This window comes from Miniopterus natalensis, chromosome 4 (assembly GCF_054644295.1).
Source record: "Miniopterus natalensis isolate mMinNat1 chromosome 4, mMinNat1.hap1, whole genome shotgun sequence".
NCBI classification, from domain to species: Eukaryota; Metazoa; Chordata; class Mammalia; order Chiroptera; family Miniopteridae; genus Miniopterus; species Miniopterus natalensis.
The window spans coordinates 17573355-17597546 of NC_142084.1; the positions used below are offsets into that span (position 1 = coordinate 17573355).

The 24192-nt window shown below is 39.3% G+C and overlaps 1 protein-coding gene and 1 non-coding gene across 2 annotated transcripts in view; one reads left to right on the top strand and one right to left on the bottom strand.

Annotated features, from left to right (window-relative positions):
* CTNNA1 (catenin alpha 1) overlaps nt 1-24192 on the bottom strand; it is a 174225-nt gene that overhangs the window by 33642 nt on the left and 116391 nt on the right. Inside the window, exons 8-9 of the mRNA XM_087816341.1 lie at nt 17357-17437; nt 15565-15717 (exon numbers count right to left, since the gene is read on the bottom strand). Coding sequence (XP_087672467.1) covers nt 15565-15717; nt 17357-17437 — 234 coding nt within the window. The remainder of the gene's footprint in view (nt 1-15564; nt 15718-17356; nt 17438-24192) is intronic.
* LOC148093205 (U6 spliceosomal RNA) lies at nt 18368-18474 on the top strand. The gene has a single exon (XR_015714492.1). It is a non-coding gene; the product is annotated as a U6 spliceosomal RNA (small nuclear RNA).

A 24192-nucleotide genomic window follows, 5' to 3' on the forward strand; every position in this document is an offset into this window, starting at 1 on the left:
TGCTTCACTGTCATAAGAAGGAATTTTGAAAAACAAATATAAAATGCGCGGTTGATCACTGAACTAGCAGTTTGGGACTAACAGAGGTCCCTGGTGAGGTAAGCGTACAATACGCAGCACCCCGTCCCACTCCCACCATTTCGGAGGCCAACTATTAGATGCAGGAAGCTCTGTCACTGTGTTTCTGCCTTCCACACTCTAGTCTCTACTCACAATCATTTCAATTTATATTCTCCCAATTGTATGAATCTGAAAGACTCAGAAAAAAAAAATTTAAATTAAGAAGCAAAAGATTGTATAAAGTGTTATCTACTATAGGTCAGACACATGAGTGGTGTGTGGCTGAGGCTTCTGTAAACCATCTCTCCTGTTTCCTGATACAAATCCCAACAAAACAAAGGTTATGGAAGACTTGTTCTTTATTTTAAAACATTACTTGAAAACATTTCTAGTGTACTGTTGAAGCAGTACTATTCAACAAGAGCACACTGCCTGTCTCAGGAAGCCACCCTGACTCGACTTGGAGGAGGCAACGGACGCTTGTCACTGGCAGTCTTCTCCAGATGAATGCTCAATTCACCCTCCAGGGACAGGCTACTCACTTCTAACTCTGACAAATGTGCAAATGCAGTATCTCGACCAAAGCTCTCTGAGAGACTAACCTCATATACTAGTGCCAAGCTACAGTGAAAGCTGGGGGTGAGGGAAGGGGCTTCCTAAATGCCTCCTCCTGGGGCTCTAGGAATCGAGGATGGCAGTTAATACTGAGACTGAAGAAGCCTCTGAAGTTTGAATTAAACATACTCAGAGCAACTAACTCCCAGAGAACCTGGAAGAACTGAGACTTTGTAGAGCAATGAGCAGTATCTCTACATTTGTTCTGGGAATAAATTATTATATCTTTGCTACCACAGTAACTTGAGGTATTAACAATTTAAATGTCTTTGATTCCTGCTAATCCTAGAGGTAGGTGAGACTGATATAATGACTACTAGCTTTGAAATCATGAAGGCCTCTTTTTTTTTTTTTTTTTTTTGAGAGAGAGCAAGGGAGAGGGAGAGGGGAGGGGGAAGGAGGAGAAAGAGGGAGGGAGAGAGGAACATCGATTTCCTGTTCCACTTATTTATGCATTCATTGGTTGTTTTTTTTGTATGTGCCCTGATCGGGCACAGAATCTGCAACCTTGGCATGCTGGGCTAATGCTCTAACCAGCTGAGCTACCCAGTCAGGGCATGAAGGCCTCTCTGCACTGCTTCTGCCTAACTCATGTAAGTCTGGACATTGTTAAAGAACACTTCACAAAACTTGCAATTCCCTAATTAAAAAACAACCCTGGGTTTTTGCTGGTTTCAGGAGTAGCCCAGTAACAATCTGTGCTGTGAAGGAGACTGTCATAGCCAGACTGTGTCAGATCAATAAATATGCCAATCTGTACATGACAGAAAGACAACTTTTCAGACATTTAGAAAAGCTCTACCTTTATTTCACACTTGATTTTCTTTATTCTTTATCCTTACCAGAGGATATTTTTTCCATTGCTTTTTCAGAGAGAGAGAGAGAGAGAGAGAGAGTGAGTGAGGGAATATCGGTGTGAGAAAGACATCAATTGGTTGCCTTCCGCACATGTCCAGACCAGGGCCGGGGATCGATCCTGCAGCCCTACTATGTGCCCTTGGCCAGAACCAAACCCAAGAATCTTCAGTCCGCGGGCCAACGCTCTAACCGCTGGGCCAAACCAGCCAGGGCTTGATTTTCTTTACTTAAATAAAATTTATGAAACAAAGTTCTATAGTAGAAAAATGCCCCATTATGGCTATTTTCCTCTATTATAGATGTGCTGATGGCTTTAAATGAAGTGCAGATTGGTTTAAGTTACACACAAGTTGTTCCCACTGCTCACGGTTTTACATTTGGCTGAAATTCAACATTGCCTCTTACTCTGGAACCTCTGCAGGAAGACAAGAAGATTTCTTTTTGTTCTTGATGAAAATTTAATAATCTACTCTAACAACTCATCCATTTTGTGGAGTAAAAACAGTACAAGAACTGTAAAAAAGGAAGCTTTTAAATCTAAGTGGTGACATCATGACCTGAGTAAGAGGCCATAAGGCTGAAGCTCAAAATCTGCATCACTTGCCATTGGCCTTGGGTCAAGCTATCACCTGAGTTTTCTTCTTTAAAATAGATTGAGTCAGGCCCAGCCGGCCTGGCTCAGAGGTTGAACATCGACCAATGATCCTGGAGATCGAGGTTCGATTCCTGGTCAGGCCACATGCCCAGGTTTCAGGCTTGATCCCCAGCAGAGGCTGTGCAGGAGGCAGCCTATCAATGACTCATCATTGATGTTTCTATCGCTCTCTCCCTCTCCCTTTCTCTGTCTGAAATGAATAAAATATATATATATTTTAAAAGATACCATATTAAAAATAAATTAACTCAACTTTTCCAAACTTGTCATACATCTGACAAGTCCCAACTGCATGTTATATAAATTTCAAAACCACTCAAGAAATTACTAACAGTTACTCCCAAGCCCACAGGGGAAATGATGATGAAAAAGAGGTTAAGCCTCTATCTTCCCAATTTCCAGGGCAGGGTACTGGCTATCTTATTAGGAGGAAAAAGATATCTTACCAAAAGGTGAAATATGCATGGGTGACAGAAAAGTACCACATTGGATTGTGGTGAGGGTTACATAGTTCTGTAAATTTAGTAAAAGTCACTGACACGTATACTTAAAATGGGTAAATTTTATCTCAATAATGCTGTTTTTGTGGGTGGCTGTTTTTCTGAATGTAGCACTAAGCAGGTAAAATTAAGGGAAATTATCAGAGGCTAGAAATGAGAAAGCAGAAATTCAGAGAGGTAAGCAAGCACTGAAGTGTTTACTTGGAGTGGGGATGGGCAGGAATGGTGTACATACCATTAGGCCAATGCCATGACCTTCACTTCATATCAGAGGCTCTGTATAGAGCTGGGACAGCCAAAAGCCAATATTGTTAGTGAAAGAGTAGATTAAGAAAGAAGCCACCATGAAAAGGAGAATAGTAGGATACTTGCCAGTGTGAGCTCTAAGCATTCACCCAAGGAGAAGAAAAGTTTTCCCTTCCCCAAATTCTAACCAAAAGCTGGTCATCCACAGGGGATTAGGTATAGAAATTACATTATTTATTTGGCACAAAAAACTTTTAGGAGGTCATGTGTTAGTGGTGTATTTAAACAACTGGCAGAAACAAATATAAATGGAAATTCTCTCTGAGGAAAGATATTCTAATCCTAGGCCTCAAAGAATTCCTATATGCAAAATACCAGGATGTGAACTCACAATAAAAAATGCAGAAAGTACACAAGGAAATAAGCCATCTTGGGAAAGAATAAACAAGAGAACTGAATAATCCAATCCACAATGACTGCAGATATTCAACTGATCAGTAATGGAATATCAAAAAAATGTTTATGTTAACAGGACAAAAAAAAGTAGAGACAAGGAATAAACACAGTAAAAATGACTAGGCAGATTTGAACCCTCGCCTGTGTGGCTCAGGTGGTTAGAGCATGATCCCATGCACCAAAGGGTCATGGGTTCGATTCCCAGTCAGGGCACAAATCCAGGCTGTGGGTTCGATCCCTGGGCAGGAGTGTACGGGAGGCAACGTCAATGTTTCTCTCTCCCGCTCCCTTCCTCTCTCTCTACAATCAATGAAAAACATATCCTCAAAATTCAACTTTGAGAGAAAAGTAGTAACTTCTGGCACTCCTGGAAATTTAAAATAATTTTGACTAAACATTGCTGAAAAACAGAATTACCTGTAAAGTCAAACATAAGAATTATTTAAAAAAAAAACAAAACCACAAAATTTTCATAATATGAAAGTCATAAAAGAAAGTAAAAGATGCAAGATAAATTGAGAAGGCCTCCTATTCAACTATGAGGAATTTCAGAAGGAAAAGAAAAAAAATGGAACAGAGGCAATACTTAAAGAAATAATGGCTAAAAAATTTTCAGGGTGAATTTAAATTTTAGATTTGGGAAGACAAATTCTAAGCAGGGTAAATAAAAGAAACCCACACCCTGACACACTGCAGTGAAGCTTTAGAACAAAGACAAGATTTTTAAACAGCCAGAAAGTAAATACAAATTATCTATAAAGAAAGCTTTGTAAGACTGACTGATGACTTTTCAACAGTAACATGAAAGCCAGAGATAAAGAATATCCTCATCTGGGTGGCGTGGCTCAGCAGCTGAGCATCCACCTATGATCCAGGAGATCTCCGTTCAATTCCCGGTGAGGGCACATGCCTGGGTTGTGGCTCAACTCCCAGTGGGGGGCGTGCAGAAGGCAGCCAATCAATGACTCTCTCACCATTGATGTGTCTATCTCTCTCTCTCTCCCTTTTCCTTCCTCTCTGAAATCAATAAAGATTAAAAAGGAAGAAAAGAATATCCTCAAATCACAGGGGAAGGAGGAAAGGTCCACCCATCCTGGGACTATAAATACAATGAAATTATTTTTTAAAGAATTAGAGCACAATAAAGACATTAATTCAAAACTAAACTAAAACAACCAGAGAGCATTTACTCCAGACATATCTCCGCCCCCCCCCCCCCCCCCGCCTCAAAAGAGTTTCCAATAAATATGCTTTCAGGAAGAAGAGAAGTGATCCCAGAAGAGAGGTTTAATACGCAAGAAGAAATGGGAAGCAATGAAAACATGGTATGAGATAAAATTTATGCAAAGTTGAAAAAATGAATAAAGCAAACTAATCTAACTCAGGGGGCTATAAATTAAGAGAACAAAAATATTGGACAATATTTAAGTTGGAAAGTGAGTTAAAGCATTCTAAGATTCTTACCTTGTTTCAGGAGAAAACATGCCTGCTAAAATAGCCAGAGCTACTACTAATAAAACAGAGCATGTGTGATTTCCAAACAAGATGGGGGAAAGATAAAAAGGAGGTGGGAAGGCTCAATCAGTCCAAAACAGGAAGGATTGAGGAGGAGAGAAACAAAGGGTTAAGAAGGAGAGAACAAGACGAAATTGTAAAATGAGCCCACCTGTCACCATGATAATGAATGTGTATGTACTAATCTCTGGAACAGGAAAAGCCCTGCTAAACTGAGTAATAATAACTGAACATATGCTCTTTACAAGGTACATTTAAAACGTAGAGAAACAAAGGCTGAACATTATTTTTTAAAAGGAGAAAGCACATGGTTCACAGACTCACAGCCCTCTGCCCTCCCAATATTGTCACTGGGAGGCTGCGGCCCAAGCTGGGGCAGCCCCTCACCACACTGTAGCTGTCCGGATCTCAGCTCTGCAGCGATGGAATGTTATGACCTTGTCTTTTTAGAAGACATTTACTCCTTCCTCCGTTCTAAAGACAAGAGTTACACAACTAACCGTGTTTCACCCTTCTCTCCTTGCTACCAGGAAGTGCAGTGCCAAATCCAGACTCAAGCATGGCAATTACAGGTCATAACTGTCTATTACTATTTTCCTACGTTCTGATTTTCTACATCTACCTTACTGTATATGTTTTTGTTCTAAATAAGCTATGTCAAATCTAATTTTAGGAAGAGGCAAGATATAAATATAAGTATCTCTAGCAACAGGATTAGAAATAGCGAATTTACTAAAACATCATAAACTATTTTAAATGACTTGGCTATTTTATATTTTTTAAAGATTTTTATTTGTAGACCACCTCCCAGATGATACTGTAATCATTTCCATTTACATGGTATCATATATACTACTTTTAAAGTTCCCTATTTCTATCTAACTACCTGAATTATCTATCAGTAAAGCTAGAACAGGTGCCTGTCTAAACATTGGTCCATCAGCTCTACTGAGAGGAAACAGGAGGCCTATCCTCTTTCCTGAAGCAGGGCTACAGCTGGGCGGAGTGCTTCCTTAATCATCCCTACCAATGGTCCAAGAGAAAAGAATCTAGATGCTTATTGAGAACAAGGTTCACCCACTGCCTTCACTTGACCATCCCAAAACTTGACTAGGTGGTTGAGTTCAGCCAAAAATGCTTGTTAGGAGGTAAGGTGTTAAAATAGTACACCCAAGACATTTTTGTCTCACAGAGCCTCATTAATCTGAACTTACAGACCTTTGAAAATGTGAGAAGACAAAGTTCAATATGCTTAGAAAATTCTTCTGGAATCCAAGGTTAGCATTCCCCCCAAGGACACCTGACTGCTTTCATGCAAATGGTCTATAGTCCTAAAAAGTTGAAGCTTCATTTAATTTGCTATTTGCAAGAATTTCATCCTATAGTATTATACAGAGGCATTGAGAAAATACCCAAGATGTCACAGGTAGATCGTGTAAGGTCAGTGTTTAATTCAAATGCTCCTTACAGAGCCTTCTTCAAGGCCACTTTACTACACATTATCAGCACACTATAGAATAAAAGTTAAAATGCAGATCATTCAATTTGCAGTTAAAATACATTTCAAGCCAATAAACCCATACCCTATGAAGTCCTGGATAATGGGAAATACTTGCGGGGAGGGAGGGGAGACCCACAAGTAATGATAATCCAGCTCAACAGCATACAAGTTACATTTACATTTTGGTTCTTAACTCACAAGGCAATGAACAAGATACCAACTTATTGTAGCAAGTTCATTATAATAAGGGGCTCACTTTAATACAATGTCTGGGGCTAAAGAGATACTAAATGATATATGGTTTTTACAGGCAAGATTTCATGAATGACATTTTTCCTATTTCCCTCTCAATTCATGAAACTGAAAAAGGATCAGAAAAGAGCAAGATTAAAGGAGAAAACTGATTGCTCTTTAACTACTAAGCTGCTCACAGCCGAAGGAGGTGGGCAAAGAATGAAGCAATTAAAAAGGACACATGGGTCTTGCATTATTGACAAAAGGCCATATTTCTGACAGAAAATAAATTTTTCACCTCAATACACTTTAAATTGAAGAACAACATAAAGAAATCTAACTGGATATGTGAGAAAGAGTCGATTATAAAAGGTGTTATCGCTTCCTGAAGCACAGCCTTGCCCTTTTATAAACAGATGAAAGCAAAGCCCTCAGTGCTATACTCCAGACAGAAGCAAATGGTGAAGAGAAGGGTCACCCCGCTCACCAACACCGACCCTCAGCCACTGCTCCCTACTTACTTGGACAACACAACCTCTACACACCCTTCACATAAGAAGGGGGCTCTAATACCTTCAGTATGTAGAGAGGTACTGGATTCCACTGATGACTGCGGTGTGAGGCAGTCAGAGGTCCTAGCCAGACTCTGCGAAAATAAGTTAGGAGCAACCTCACAGCAAACACTGTTACTTGCTTTTTCAAGTAAAATCACAGAAGTAACTTAATAAGGATCCAATAGGCAGCCAGCAGCACACAGCCTTCCAAACATTGTGTGTACAAAGAGGGACTGGAGAAATCCGCTCTGCTCATACATAAAACCTGAAGAGTATGTGGTTTTTATTCTTGAAACTAATCCTGCATTTCCATAATGTGATCTACAAAGAAGACACCATAAAAGGTTTCCTTTTCTAAGCGGATGTTATCCCTAATGCTCCTCAAAAAACTATTAATACATTTTAAGAAACTTTACATGAAACCCCAAAGTAAAGCATAACCTTTTTATACTATTTTATCTGGTCAGAGGGGAAAGTATTTCTATTAAAGCAATAAATAAGACTTCCAAAAACCAAGTGAGCAAGTGCCAACACATCTGCTCCAATTTTATTTTGATCACGTATTAAAATGCTGCTTAAATAACAGCTTTTGCTCAGCTTCCTTTCAAATGCTGATAAAATGGATAATTTTCTTCACATATAATCGCAGCACCATTTATGCTACATTATATGTAACATATACACTATATACATTTATTTTGATTGTCCCCCCACCTCTCTTTAGTATAAGGTAATCTTCATGTGGTAGGGATTTTTGTTTCATTCACTGCTATAACACTTAGTGCCCAGAATAGTGACTGGGACATATTAGGAACTCTATATAAATCTATTAAATTTTTTTTCTACAACTACAGAAAAGTTTGCTACAGATTTTTGAAAGCTTTGTTCTGACAAAAGAAAATACTGCTCAAATCAATGTCACCTAACCTTTAAAAAGTTTCCTATCTCTACACATCCCCAAAGAACTTACAATTCATCCCCTCATGTACACGTTATACAGAATGATGCTTTTTTGAACATTACACATACTTCAGAAGGTGGCAAAGCTCACTGACAAAGATATTCAGCCATAAGGTAGAGCTCTGCATTTCTCAAAGCACAGTCCTCAGACCACTGAATCAGACTCTTTGGGGATAGTGGTCCAGGCACCTGAATATTGAGCATCTAGTTTATTACCTTTGAGAGCAAGTAGATTCATTCCTCTAATAGCTATTGAGCACCTACTATGTTCCAGGCACTGTTCTAGGCCTATGTTCTCAAAGAACTTACATTCTATTCAAGTATGGTGCAGGAACAGAGAAAAAAAACAAAAGAACAAACCCAGTAATTTCAGATACTGAAAAGTGTCATGAGGGATATAAATCAGGTGACAGGATGAAACAATGGTGGAAGGTGGGATGAAAGCGATGAGGAATCCACAAAAGCCTCTCCGCAGAGGTTACATTTGGGCAGAGACCTGTATGATGAGAAGTGGGCAGCGCATTCCAGGCAGACAGCTCAGGGAGTGCAGAGAACATGAGGTGGTGAAGGTCTGGGTATGGTACGGTCAAAAAGAAAGTAGTCTAGTGGGGGGGGGGGACATGAGAAAGTAGGGAGACACAGGACGATAGGCAGTTGGAAAGGCAGGCAGGGTACCTTATGGACCAAGGTTAAGAATCTGGGTTTTAGGATTTTATCCCAAGTGTGCCTGTAAGCCATGGAGGGTGGTGGTGGGGAGGGTAATATTGATGGATCCTGAAGCAAACGAATGACACGATCTGATATAAAGGTGTCAGATTATGCTTTAAAAGAGCGAGAGAGACAGACAGACAGAGACACTAGAGAGGAGCAAGAGTGCAAACAAAAGAACCAATTAGGAGGCTGCTGCAGAGGTCCAGTGACAGGTGATGGCTTAGGCTAGGAAGGTGACCATGGCAATAAGGAAAAGTTTGATTTGGAGACCTGTGAATTAAATATGGGCCAAGAAGAATAAACAGAGGAGAAGGAGAACCAAGGATGACTCCTAGACCTTTGGCTTGAATAACTAGGTGGGACAATGTCAAATAAAAAAGTAAAAGGATGTTTATTAGACTGTTATATGTAAAAGACTAAAAAGAATCTAAAAGCCTTCATGCATCATGGTTAAATAAATGGACTAGTAAACAATGAATATAAATGGTATAAATGAGTACTTCCGAACACAATGAAATGGACATGGTATGATAAGCAGGGCAAAAACACACTACATCATTAACACATTATACCACTGGCCTCAAAAAATAAAACAGAATAATACCAATTTTGTATATATATTTTTTAAAACCAACCCACATATAGATTAACTAAGTGAATCTACTCCAAAATGTTACTCCTTTTTCTTTGTGACTTTATTTTACAAATTTTCTAAAATGAACCTGTATTTTATAGTTTTTTAAAACTATATTTTTAAATGGCAGTGCCCCAAAACTGCATCCAATCTAAATTGGCACTTTCATTTTTCTCCCCATCACCTTGCTGCACAGGGGTGCTTTCAGAGGCTCTTATCTCTAATTTTAAAAGTTGGGTAAAGAAGCCTAGCAGTGTTGCCATACAGCAACCCCAGGCAAAATGGCTGGTGAAAGTTTTATGTGCATCTAGATCCCTACTGCACCAACCACACAGCATCCCCAAATGGCTCTAGAAAGAGAACTGGTTTCACTGTAGTGTTGAAGAGAACATTTCCCAACACCCAATAAATCAGACTATACCCTTTAGGAATCAGCTGTGAGAGGAGTTCATCTAACCCTAAGGAGCAGCTATCTGATATATAGCAGCATGCAAGTGTTCATGGAGAAAATTGGAGGGGGGGGGGAGGAGGAGGAGAGAAAGAAATTACTGGATAGCGCACTAACAGAACCTGCTCTGGGAAGCAGAAAGGCAGCTGGCATCTACAAAGAAGCTATGAGAATATAGCATAGAAATAGCATATAGAAATTATGCTTCTTATAGTTACCCCAAGTTTAATGGAGTGATCATGAAGGATACTGAAAAGGACAAGAGGGCAATAGTATAGATATGTTTTATCTAAATAATTTAGAGAGCAAGACAAAAATAAAGGGATTTTTAACTGCCTGAAAGGCCAACTATATACAAAGAATTGTTCAATCAAGAGAATGATTTCTAGTAGCAAGCTGAAAGGTTCTAGCCTATGCCTTGTCTTAGACAACTTTCTAAACATCAGATTGAATAAAGGAGAAAAGATACACTCATTTAAAAAAAAAAAAAAAGAGCCCGGCTGGGCGTGGCTCAGCGGTTGAGCGTCGACCTAGGATCCAGGCGATTGGGGTTCGATTCCCGGTCAGGGCACATGCCCCAATTGTGGGCTCGATCATTGACTCTCTCATCATTGATGCTTCTATCTCTCTCTCCCTCTCCGTTCCTCTCTCTGAAATCAATAAAGATATATTTTTTTAAAAAAAGAAAGAAAAGGAAAGAAAGAGATGACACAGTGTGGAAGGGGCCATCAATAATATTAAGAGCAATGCCAGCAACAATCCTGACAGGACAGAACATTGCACTGAATCTAAGAAGTTTATACTGGATGACTGTCAAAACTACACAGACAGCCAAACGACAACTGTACCCACACAGACAAGAATGGAGTGGATGAGACTGAGCAGCAGCACCTCAGGAGGGAAAACCCTGGGCTGGCTGATTGTGAGCTCAGTGAAATTACAGACAGGACACTGCCCAAAAAGCTAAAGTCATCCTGGGATACACTGGTCAGAGCCTCCTTCTGGAATGATAGAGGCCTTGGCTGCTCTACCTCCATCTGCCTGACCCTGGAGCTGAAGTCCAATAAGGGCTGGCTGAGTGGTAAGCATTCAGAGAAGAGGCAGGATACAGAAAGCGTCTGAAAGGCCTGAGGAAATATCTAGATAAATGCTGTCCAGTAGTAATGCAATGTAAGCCACATAAGAATTTTAAAAATTTTCAGTAGCCACATTTTAAAAAGGTGATTAGCAAAAATAACATATTTTATTTAATCCCAAAATATTACATTTCAACATGTAATCAGTATAAAAGGTTGATGAAAGTTTTGCATTTTTTTCCATACCACATCTTCAGTTTCTCAAGCAGGGGTGGGAAGTGTACAGACCACAAAATTATTTGGTCTGGCCCTGCCAAGGCAACCACAGGCGGGACTGGAAATTCAATAAATCCAGGAGCTTTTTTCATAGCTAGTTTTTAAGTTGATAATTTTGTATGGCCCACACATGATGTTATAAATATCCAAATGGCCCTTGGCAGAAGAACGGTTCCCCACCCCTGATCTAGAGGGAAGGAGTTTCCCACTACAGAAGGAGTCCAAAAAAAATAAGTGACAATTCAGGGATGTTACAAAGAAGGGATTTATACACCAGCATGAGAATCATAGATTCTATGAGGGAAAGAACCACTCACTATGGTGTCAAGAGATAGACCCAATTCCCTGGAAAGGACAGAAAACCTGGCTTCCAAAGGGGAGAACATCCTGGGAAAGGGAAAACGCAAATACAAGGAGTACCAGATAGGAGAAGTGGTAAATCACTGGGTAAATAAATGGCTATAAACAGGATCCACATAAAGCTGCAAGAAACAAACCTGCCCTGTCTTTCCTCTTCCATGAAGTATTTATGGCTGCATAGCAAGCTACCTGAAAACCAGGCATTACGAATACCTTCCAGATTAGAAGGTGTTATATAATAAAGAATGTTTGGTTTTAGACCTGGATTCCTGTGAGAAAACTTTTAAATCCTTGAAATTTCATTGGAGAGTCCTATCATTGGCCCTGATAATTTATGCTAATGAGGTAACTCCTGGTGAGGCCCCTAGATATATCAGCTAATGGTTGGCTGAGGACTGAGGCAGGCCACCATGACAACCAAGTGATTAGAGGATTGGGAGATTCAGGAGAGCCCAAGCTTGGGGGAAGCAAGGGAAACAGCAGATTGAGTTCAATTAAATTACAATTCTATCAATCATGCCTATATAATGAAACCTCAATAAAAACTCTGGACACTGAAACTCAGTGGAGCTTCCTCGTTAGAAAACCATAAATGTGCTGGGAGCGTGAAGTTCTCTGATTCCATGGAGAAAGGGCAGAAAACTGTCTTTGAGACTGTTAAAGAGAAAATCACAGGCCCAAAATGGTATCACTAGTGCTAAAAGCCCATGATACCAAACCTAGATTTAATTGCAGTTTCAGTCTCTCCCAGAAACAATCTTAATCAACAAGTCTGAATTTTCTGGTCAACACCAATGAGATAATCAGTCACATGAGCCCTTCTCCATAACCTCCCTGTAGTTCCCCCATCCCACACCTCAAAAGAAGTGGTAATCTGCTTTTGGGATTCTTTCACCCAAAAATAATCTTTTTTTCCCTTTGGTTAATAGTTCCCCTGCACCACTCTCTTCTTCTATAAAAACTTTCCATTTTGTACAATCCCTAGAGTGCCCTTCTAGTTGCTAGATGGGATGCTGATTGACTCATGAATCTCTTAATAAAACCATTAGATTTCAAATTTACTTAGTTGAATTTTGTTTTTTAACATGGCCTTTTCACACTTCACCCTATGTATCTCTTCATTTGGCTCGTCCTGATTTGTATCCTTTACAATAAAATGTAATCATAAGTAGTATAGCACTATTCTGAGTTCAATGAGTTGCTCTAGCAAATTAATGAAACTGAAGTGGGCCATGGGAAGCCTCAAAATTTGTAGCCAGTTAGTCAGAAGTGTAGGTGGCCTGGGGACCTCTAAACTTGCAGCTGTGGTAACTCCAGGGGGTTAGCAACAGAACTGTATTGCAGTATTTGGGGAGAACAAACATCTGGCAGAATTCTCAGCGGCTGCAGAATCTGAGCCCTTTCTTTCCTGCCAGAGGCCTATCACCAGCTATCTTACCCAACTTCCAGATACCACTCTAACTTCTCCCTAAACTCCCAGGAAAAATGGCAAATGTCCCATAAAACCAAAGTTGGCCTATAGACATTTATTCCACTTAAGAGGGAACTAATGAAAAGAAAGGGAGAAACCAAGAGATTAACAAAACAATCACAATAAAGTATTTTACCTTTGCTTAAAACAAGTCTCTCACTAGTTCAGTTTTATTATAATACAAAGTAGTGTGGGGAGGAGATGCCTTGTCACTAAAGAATAAAGTTCTGCCTTGAGTCAGAAATCTGAGGCTTCTACAAGACTTTAAACACTCATTTCCTTTTCATGCACATACGCAATTATATATCCTAGTATCTCTATCACCATAGATGTAATTAACTGTTTGCAGAATGGTGCTACAAAGCCTTTAGTTATGACTCAAGCAATGAAAAGCCATTTAATACATGTATCTGTATGGGGGATGAGGGGGTGGAGGGCACAGAGAGGGGAGAGAGGTGAGAAAGGAGTCAGAGCTGAGTCGGGAAAGGGAATACCAAACTCTAAACTCTAAGGGGCCCTTGGTTACTGGTGTTCAGAATGAAATGAAAAGTATAAGCAAGCACAGACAAAGCTCCTGGAAGCAAGGTCTCCAAAGCCACCAGGTCCACCTAATGCTTCTCATTGGGCATAAGGCTCCCCATTAAGTCAGTAAGCTCAAGTGGCATAGCCCTTGTTGGATGAAGACAAGCCAGGTGACATAAGGTAAAGTAATTTAACTCTAAGCCAAAGCTTCCTAACCTGAGAAATGATGTTGTGAGAAAGTACATTGTAGTTGCATATACACCGTACATGGTAGGTGCTCAGCAAGTGTCAGCTCTGTTGGCTAGAGAGGCTGAGAATGACAAGGCAGGCGCAAAGGGCCTTCAAACTGCAGCACAGACAAGGGCTTCCACTGAAATTCAGCTGCCACACAGCCCTATTCATGCTATTACTGGTACCTGCTACCCCAGGCCTTGGGCTGGTAGTGTCCTTGTTTCCTGCTTCAAAGGCATACTTCCTAATACATAGGCTACTTACAGAGGTTGGCTTTCTGAAGACAATCTTTATACATTTGGAAGGTTATACTTCGAGCTGTCATGCAACTATTGTGAACAAGATTATGCTTAATGGAGACAGAAAATGAAAATCTCCCAATTTTAACTCCAAATGCCAGAATCATTAACTTGAATAGCAGACTGACCTATGTATTATGTACATAATTAATTCATAATGTTCAAAGAAAACGAGATGTAAATTAATAATGCATTTAATGTGATTACTGATGTTTTCCTTGGAGTATTTTTATAGTATTAACCTGGCCTGATGTCACTATAAATACAAACGTATGAGACACAGATTTTACATAAAAGCCTCATTTTCTGTTCTTACATAATGACTAACTTACCAAATGGTCTATGAAATATCTTTTCCAAATATTAGATGTTTTACATTAAGGTTACAAAATCAAGTGACTTGGGTATATGCTTACTTTGTGTCAAATTTTTCAAATAAAGTAATAATGAATAAATTAAACAATAACATTTCGGTTATCAAAAGGTAAAAGCAAGCCCTAGTCTGATTTGCTCAGTGGTAAGAGCGTTGGACCGCAGACTGAAGGGTCCCTGGTTCAATTCTGACCAAGGGCACGTACTTTGATCCCCAGTCCTGGTGTTGGGACGCATGCAGGAGGCAGCCAATCGATGTGTCTCTCTCACATCGATGTCTCTCCCCCACCCCCACTCTCTCTGAAAAGCAATGGAAAAAATATCGAGTGAGGATAAAAATAAATAAAATGGTAAGAGCAGGCCTAACCTGGAAATTAAATAGCAATTCACTCCTCTTTCTTATTACCTTACAAACCAACCACTTACATACAGATTTCTACTATTCAAACATATCTAACTAGCAGCATGTTAGGAGTCAGTGTCTTCAATTTTCAAACAAGATGATTGGGCTGAGTCTGTGCCTCAGACAAAGTGCTAAGCAGCTGACATACACCATCTCTTTTAGACCTTAAAATAATTCCAAGATAGGTATTATTAGCATCCCTATTTTACAGACAAGAAATAGGAATTGGGGGGGGGGGGGGGGGGGATTCACCAGGATGCAAGCCCAGGCAGTGTGACTCTTGAGCTCCGTCTCCTAGCCGCTACTCCCTTCTATAGTGTCTTGTGAGTTTAGTCATGCCATAATCAATCTATATTAGCATAACATTAAATAGAGATGTTAAGTTTCCAGGACAGGAACTATCTGTATTTAATCATGTACATAATTAATGTAAACTGACCAAAATGGTAGTTTTAGATAGATGTTAAGTAGTAATGAAAGACTTTCATCCTATACATATTGCATATTAGGTGAGTCCCTAAAATTTTTAGCTGGTAAGTAATGTAACTAGAAAACCACCATGCTCCATCAAGTTACCTACAGTTAACAAAACTGCTAATACACTTACCTCAATCAATTTGTTGGCATGTTCACGGAAAACTTGGGCATACTCTTTAACTTCTTTCTCATTTCCATTTTTTGCAGCTTCAATCAATACTAAAAGTGGAACGTTGGTTTCCAGGAATGAATCTGACACATGGTCCATGACAGCTTTGCGGAGCTAATAATTAAATTATAAAAATTTGACTTTATTTCTAAGAAGAAGCTAGATTGCGTATTTCTCTTGTACTTTTAAATCTAATGGAAGCTTGTGATAGCTTGGTGGCACTTATATGAGGAGCCCCCCCCCCCATGTAATCCATTCAGTTATATAAGCTGCAATGTAGGAAACATGATTGTAGAGATAATGGTTTACACTATAATTTATAGCATTTCAGCAACAGAATCTCAGTTTTCAACATTATATCTTTTTTCTTGGGAATTACAAAGCTTATATCTGAAAGGAAAACTAAACAGAAAGCAGCTCTGAGTTAAATTGGCACAGAGCCTTGTAATATAGGTAATTAGCCTAAATGGCTAAACAAAAATGAGAAGAGAGGAAAAATGTACTTTCTGGTTTATCTGAACAGGGTTAGGATACTGAATCTTAAAACTGAAAGGTCGCACGGCCAGGCGTGGCTCAGCGGTTAAGCATAGACCTAGGATCTAGGCGATCAGGGTTCAATTCCCGGTCAGGGCACATGCCCGGTTGCGGGCTGCAGCCGATCAATGACTCTCTTATCATTGATGTTTCTATCTCTCTCTCTCCCTCTCCTTTCTTCTCTCTGAAATCAATAAAGATATATTTTTAAAAAACCAAAAAACTGAAAGGTCATTGCCCTGACCAGGTGGCTCAATTGGTTGGAGAATCATCCCATACACCAAAAAGTTGCAGGTTCGATTTTCAGTCAGGGCACATATCTAGGTTGTGGGTTCGATCCCCAGTCAGGGCGCATATGGAAGGCAACCGATTGATGATGTTTCTCTCTCGCATTGATCTCTCTCTCTCTCTCTCTCTCTCCCCTCCTCTCTCTGTAAGAATAAAAACATATCCTCAGGTGAGGAAAAACAAAACAAAAAAACCCCAACGGTCATCTTTATATAACCATTTCTAGTACTACTTCACCAAAAGGGAAGATACAGTCCATCTTTAATTTTGCTTTATGTCAGATATGACAATAAAATGTCTCTCCACTAAGTATGGTAATTGTATTAATATTACAACTTCTTTTTAAGTTTTGATACATTGTTTTATAAATTCAACCTTAGCTTTTTAAAAGACTAAAACTCAATTTGATTCCAAAATGTTAATGGAATTATTTAACATTAAATGAAGAGATTCTTTCCTCTACATTTACTAACTTGGAAAACTGAGCACCCCAAAATATCTCTATAACCACTGTATGTATATTGGAAATACATCGCCACCAAGGATCTAAGGAAACTGTGACAGTGTAATCAGAATGGGGGCAAGTCAGATAAATAACTGCAATTTCTGTCTCTACTAATATGTGAGAATCATGAGATCCTTTAGGGTATTTTCAGTCCCCAAGTCATTTTAAATTGATTTTTTTACCTGTACATCGTTTTCATACTAGAGCTAATTTATGCAGTCCATCCCAGTGGGGCCATGTTAGTCCAGGTCCCCAAGACTTGATTAGTCATTTAGAAGCTTATTAGCAACAAAACAGACATAGTTTCCTGTGAAAAGTAATTCTTAACCCTAATAAAATGTGTAGGGGCCCAGTATTTATTGAGATTTTAACCAAAACTACAAAACTGATAACTGGGGGAAGCACTCAGCACTTTCTTTAGCTTACCTGTCTACGCAGGTCCCTGGTCTTCTTGGTCATTTTATCTATTGCAGAATTGAGTGCATCACTTCTTTCTTTACGTCCAGCCTGGGAAAAAGGAAAGAAATGGACCTTTTAGTGATTCAGAAAAATAAAATAAAAAATTTAATAATAGCCAATAGCTATTTATGTTCAAATGAGCATTGAAAAAAGTCAACTTTTTTTAGTCCACAGTTAGAAAACACACGGGGAGGGGGGGGAGTGAGATTACAGGGGATGGGGGGACCATGTGGCTTTGTTCATAAAAACATAACCTCACAACTCTCAGGCTCCACATCATCTGATGGTGGGAATTGAGGGAGTTTTATCAAAATAAGAGAAGCCAAGGAACAAGACCTACCACTTAAAAGTTCCACTTGAAAAATTAAACTTATATTTTCATTCAAGGTTCAGCATACACAAATTTCCTTAACAAATCAGCTCTTCTTGAAATGCAAGCTAGAGCAGATTATATCCGATTTTGATGAACTCTGAGATTTGAAGAATGTCAAACTATGAAAGTTGGCACCTGGCACTAAAACAATGTAAAAAATGAATTTTAAAACTAAGATGTACCATGGTGGGTCAAAATTAATAATGAATATTATGCAGCTTGAATAAGAATGCTCTGTGAGATTACTTCAGCTGTATTTTTAAAAATGTCTAGGTTAAGCTTGGTGCAACTATATTGCACAGAATCAAAATAGATGGTGGTAGAAAGGGGACAAAGGCACACTACCCTAGACAGGGCTGGCCACGTGCTTGGAAACGCCTAGGAGACATCAGCTAGGTTCAAGTGTGAAGTGTATTGAAAGTTTTTCTTACAAAATGCCCAACCAAAAAATGTGGCTCTTTCTGTAAAACACAGTAATCACAGGAGAGCGACAAACAGACAAAGGAATTTAACCCAGTGTTCTACCTCTGGGTGCCTAAGACATTCTGGTATGGCTAAAATAAGTATGGGTATGGGTAAAAAATAAGTCTCACAAAACTGATTCAGTGCTCACTTCAGCAACACATATACTAAAATTGGAACAATACAGAAAAGATTAGCATGGCCCCTGCACAAGGATGACACCCAAATTCATGAAGCATTCCATATTTTAAACAAACAAAACAAAACTGATTCAGGTATGAGAATTTCTACCTGTAGGAATAAACTGTGATTTATTCATAGCCATCAGCCAGAAAAGAATGTGACAAGTATAGTTACTGACAATCTCAAAGATCAAAATACCAGGATCTAAGCAAAGGTGTCTGAAATTTAATTTTTAAAAAATCAAACTGGCCTCATAATTAATGCTTTAATAAAGAAAGTCTCAGTACAGTCCTTAGACACTCAAGCACTCCAAGAAAATTTCTCTATATAAACCCAGTAAAGTCTGTCATTGTTCCTAGCCATGTTTTTTGGATATTTCTAATAGATCATTTATTCTAAAAAATATCTATTATCAGAAACCCAAAGGTTGAGTTCAATGACCTCATAAGAGCCCAATTCCCTGTAACCTCAAATGCCCAGAAATTTCCTCAATTTGGGTGGAAAGATTTCCTTTAAAAGTTAATATGAGCCCGGCTGGTATGGTTTAGTGTCAACCCATGAACCAGGAGGTCATGGTTCGATTCCTGGTCAGGGCACATGCAGGGGTTTCAGGCTCAATCCTCAGTCGACAGCGTGCAGTTGATCAATGATTCTCTCTCACCACTGATGTTTCTCTCTCTCTCCCCCTTCCTCTCTCTGAAATCAATTTTTAAAAAAACATTTTTTAAAAAAAGTTATATAAAAGCAAATCCTTAAACTTGACTTTTCAGGGAATTATAGTCACACAACAAGATTCACTTTAAGATGCAAAACACACTATGAATCTGTTAATTCTTTATCCAACTGCCCTAAAAATCAATTTGTCTTTGTTACTTTGGGAAATAAGAGATGTTTATGCCTCATGAATCAGGAGGGGACAGTTCAGAAGCATTTATTTACTGAAGCTTTTAGGTTATACTAGATAGGCCATCTTTTAAATCAAAGCAGCACTTTAAAAAACATGGTCCAAATAGCAAGTTCAGGGTTCCAATCATTTAAAATACAATAGGGATGAGTATACACTATACACACATTTACAACCTTAACGATGAACTTCATGAAAGTAGAAAGCTTGTTGATCTATAAAACAGAATTTTACTTCTCTTTGAAATCACAGCTGTTAGGATTTTTTACTTCTAGTTTTAGGTAGGATAAAGTAAAGCTGCTCAATGATTCTTTAAAATAAGTGACTCCCAGCTTCCACCTAATTGAGAGACCATTCCACTGAGCAGAGAAACCACCTAGGTCTACTCAATTTTTTTTAAAAATTTATCTTTATTGTTGAAAGTATTACAGATGCCCCCCCAAAATTGACCCCTTCTGCCCCGCATCCACCCCACCATACTACTGGCTGTGTCCATGGGTTATGCATTTATGCATATAAATTCTCTGATTAATCTCTCCCCATCCCCTGCCTTCCCTCTGAGATCTCTCAGTCTGTTCCATGCTTCTATGTTTCTGAATTTCTTTTGTTATCAGTTTATTTTGTTCTTTATTACATTCTACATGAGAGTGAGATCATGTGATATTTGTCTTTCTCTGACTGGCTTATTTCACTTAGCATAATACTCTCCAGTTCCATCCATATAAAACTGCCATTTGACCCAGTGATCCCACTTCTAGGAATCTATCCTAAGAAACCCAAAACACCAATCAGAAAGAATTTATGCACCCCTATGTTCATAGCAATGCAATTTACAACAGCTAAGGTCTTGAAACAGCCTAAGTGCCCATCAGTAGATGAGTGGATAAAAAAGCTGTGGTACATTTCTATTATGGAATACTATACAGCTGTAAAAAGGAAGGATCTCTTACCCTTTGGGACAGCATGGTTTACTCAATTTTTATATGTATGTCCCTGCTAAGCAATGAGGAAAGAGCATGCTAAGAAAAAGATAAGGCATGTTTGCAGTTTTAACACCTTGCTGACTAGCTATTTCAAGCCAGAACATGTCCATGCAGCCAGCTACTTTCCCAGTGTGACCGGTCAGCAAGGTGTTTAAGATACTTAAAATTAATGTACGTGGTGCAGACACGAGTTATCTCGTGACCGATCAGCAACGTTCAGACAAGGAAACACATGTATACTCGTGACCGGTCAGCAAGTTGTTTTAACATACAGCTTCTCCTCTGCAAGTATGTATCAGCTGAGCTGAAGAGAGGCAAAGGTTATTAGCTGGGACAGCCCGTAGCGACACAGTTCTGGCTGAGAAAGGAAAGAGCTTTCAAAATCCATCTTTAACAGAAGTTTGGAGAAGCTCTTCCACCTTCCTTCGTCTTGTCCTGTGTGGACAGACTGCTATTTTAGACACACTCTTTACTGAGCACCTACTATGCACCCATTGGAGTGGGCAGGACCAGCCATAATCCTTCTTTCAGAGCGTTTATAGACTGAGATAAAATCATTCAAAGTAACACCTAATTCAAGAATACCCTGTATCGTGCTGGGCCTCATAGGAGTTCTACATGGCATTATAGTGGGTCAAAGGAATAAGCAAAAGTTATGCAGAAGGTTACACTTAAGTTAGGCATTGATTTTTTAAACGTATTAAGAACTAGAATCCCATGGAGGATTTTACCCATTTTGGAGGTAACCTCTGAAAGAACAAGCCTCCCCCCCCCCCACAAGAATTGACTCCTGTCTCAGAAAAAGTAAGCGTTCTCCTAAAAACAAACTCACAACTTCCCCAACCCTCATACCTTTGCCACAGATGATACCAGGTCTCACTGCTGTGGCTAGTACATACTCCACCAATTCCTCACCAATAACCTAATCCACCTCTGAAGTCCCTGACTCCACTCCAATCTTTCCCTTTGAGAAGGGATTAAAATAAGCAACAGTCAGGAAGGGATGAAATATATCCCTGGCATAGCTCATGCCATCTCAAGGTGCATTTTAGTCCCTAGAAATAATGTGGCAAAGGTTCCCAGGTGAGCCTACAAAAGACTAATCAATCTAAAAGGTAATGACACAACATAAACTCAGTGCTTCCAGGGAAAAAATACACAGTGAAAACGTCCACAGTGCTTCCAGGGAAGAACCATGCTATATACTGAAATGCCTACAAGGTCTCTTTAGGAAGGGCTCTCCTGCCAAAGGCTTCCTTCTCTTCTTACTCTGCACTCTCCCTGTTGGAGCCCAGCTATTACCATTAGTTCAATGATTACAGTCACTCTGCCATCTTCATGCTATAATCCATCTACCCACATTTTAATTCTTCAGACAAGCCATGCTCTCTCTCACCAACCTGGAACATTCTTCCCCCCTTCTAGTTCCTATCTAACCTTTAGATGAGATATCATGCTTCCTCCAGCCAAACTCAAGTTAAGTTAGAGGACCCCCTGGAGTCCTCCCACAGCACCTTACACTTACCCTCACAGCCATTTTCAAATCATACCTGTCCCTCTCACATTGGACATGAATGAAATGAGAAACCAGTGACCAATTAGAGACATGTTTAAAAGTTAAAGGACTTACTGTGTGATCTATGTGGCAAATTATCAGTCTCCTGGTTTCATATTATTAGTGAAAATACAAAGCTTTTCAAATAACACCCAATACTGCTATTTTCATTTTAATATAGAGTAAGGCTGGGGAGAGTAGAGTAGAAGAGGAGGGGGAAAGCAGTGTTTAACCCTGAAACATTGAAGGACTATTTCAAAGAAAACAAGAAGGTGTGATTAACTCAACAGGAAGTTCTAATTAGGTACAATGCCTCCATCAGCCACCAAAAAATTAAATAAAATTTTAAAAATAACAACGATGGCATTCCATAAGACCCAAATCAGAATGTGCACCTGAAGCACCCTCCCCAGCCCTCCTCCAAGACAATGAAAGGAATGAAACAGCATCATAACCTCAGGTACAAAAGGAGAAAAGTGAAGCTGTCATCCACAGAGTAGAGGCCTTTAAGTAAAGCAGGGGTGAGGAAGTGATATCGAAGGTGCTGCTGGAAGGCTTCAGAGAAGAACGGGGAGCTATAAGATTGAAGATACACTCAAGAAAAATATTTGAAAACCAAAGGAGACTAGCATCTATCTTCATGAGTTCAACTAAAATAAAAGGTTCGCTGTGCACTGGGCAACACATTATCGTACAATAGACATTTGGTGAGAAACATGAGAAGCAATTTGACCCTGGTTGTTCTACCAGCCCCACAGATGGCTAATGGGCTCTGCATAAGCTAAATATGTGACAGGAGTCACTGGGAGCCTTAGGAAAAGACTAAGTAGCTCAATATTAGAATATAATGGTTATATATACCCGCATTCCCAAATTCCTTTCCAAGGGTACCCTCCCTTCAGTTGCAAAGAACAGAAGTTTATAGTTTGCCTAATGTTACCTATTTCATCCTAAAAATCTGGTAGGAAATGCTAATGTTACCGACACCCCACTTTCCTTCTCTTCCCCTTACAGACAGCAGAAGCTTAGAAACAAGTTTTACTGGTTTTCCTGGGTGTTTTCTCAGATGACAGCCAGCCTTGCATACTACCTTTAGATTTTTCTCAGCTCTAAATGTCCTATCAGTTATAATAAGCTTAGGTATTTTCAGTTCTAGCCACAGACACATGCTAGAATATGGCTTTTGTGGTATTACATCCACCATGGCGTAGCTACACCATGTCCAGTTACATAGCTGCTATAGCACAGAACTACCGAATCACAATGAATTTGTGGCACCTCTGCAAACACATCCTGGGATATCCGAATGGGCACGTGAACTATTCCTTTCTCTTTCGGGGGCTGAAGGGGTGGGGGTAGGGGTAAAAAAGACAAAAATCCATAATGGAGAACAGTTAGAGACCCGATACTGAGAGATTCCTGGCACAAATTGAAGCATGTAACTGAGATATTCCAATCCCTTTTGAAACACCAGGTTTTTTCTTCTTAAAAAAGATAGTAATTGTCCTGGTTGGTGGGGCTTAGTCGTTAGAACATTGGTCCTTGCACCAAAGAGTTGTGGGTTCGATTTCCAGTCAAGCACACATACCTGGGTTATAGGTTCAATCCCCAGCCTGATCGGGGCAGTACAGGAGACAACCAATCGATGTGTCTCTCTCACACTGATGTTCTCTCTCTGTCTCTCTCTTCCTCCCTCTCTCCCTTCTAGTCTCCCTAAAAATCAATGGAAAAAATATCCTCTGGTAAGAATTAACAAAACAAAATAAAGATAGTAATCCTCTACTTGTTAAACAGCTGCTGTGCATAGTAAGTTGGGAAGTTCTCAGAAGCACAAACAGGTATATAAAGCAAATAGATATACAAACTAAAAATATAAAGGTCATAGAATAAAGGCTTTAATTTTGAAGCTACTAATAATCCAGAAAAAAAAAAAAGAATTAAAAAGCTCAACTGTGGGGATATTTCAGAAGTATTTTTAAATGCTCAGTTAACTGGTAAAACTGAGTGAAGATTTGTAATAAGCCAGGGAACTCTTTTGGTTTCTATGTTAATTTTTAAAAAACAAATTTTCTAAAGGGCTCAGATCCTCTTTGCCCTACTTAAGATAATGGGTTAACAGGGAATCCTTGCTTACAGAAGATTCTACAACATCCTACGTTCACCAACTGGTGCTGGACCTTTAACATAATATGGCAAGTGTGTGTTTGTTTTAATATTTAAAAAGCTTTTTGTCAGTTTAGCCATTCATTAAAATTAAGTATATAGAGCAAAAACCACGAAACCTTTAAAAGACAAATGACTAACTAAAATAAATACATGTAAAATATTTGGCAAAGTTAATTT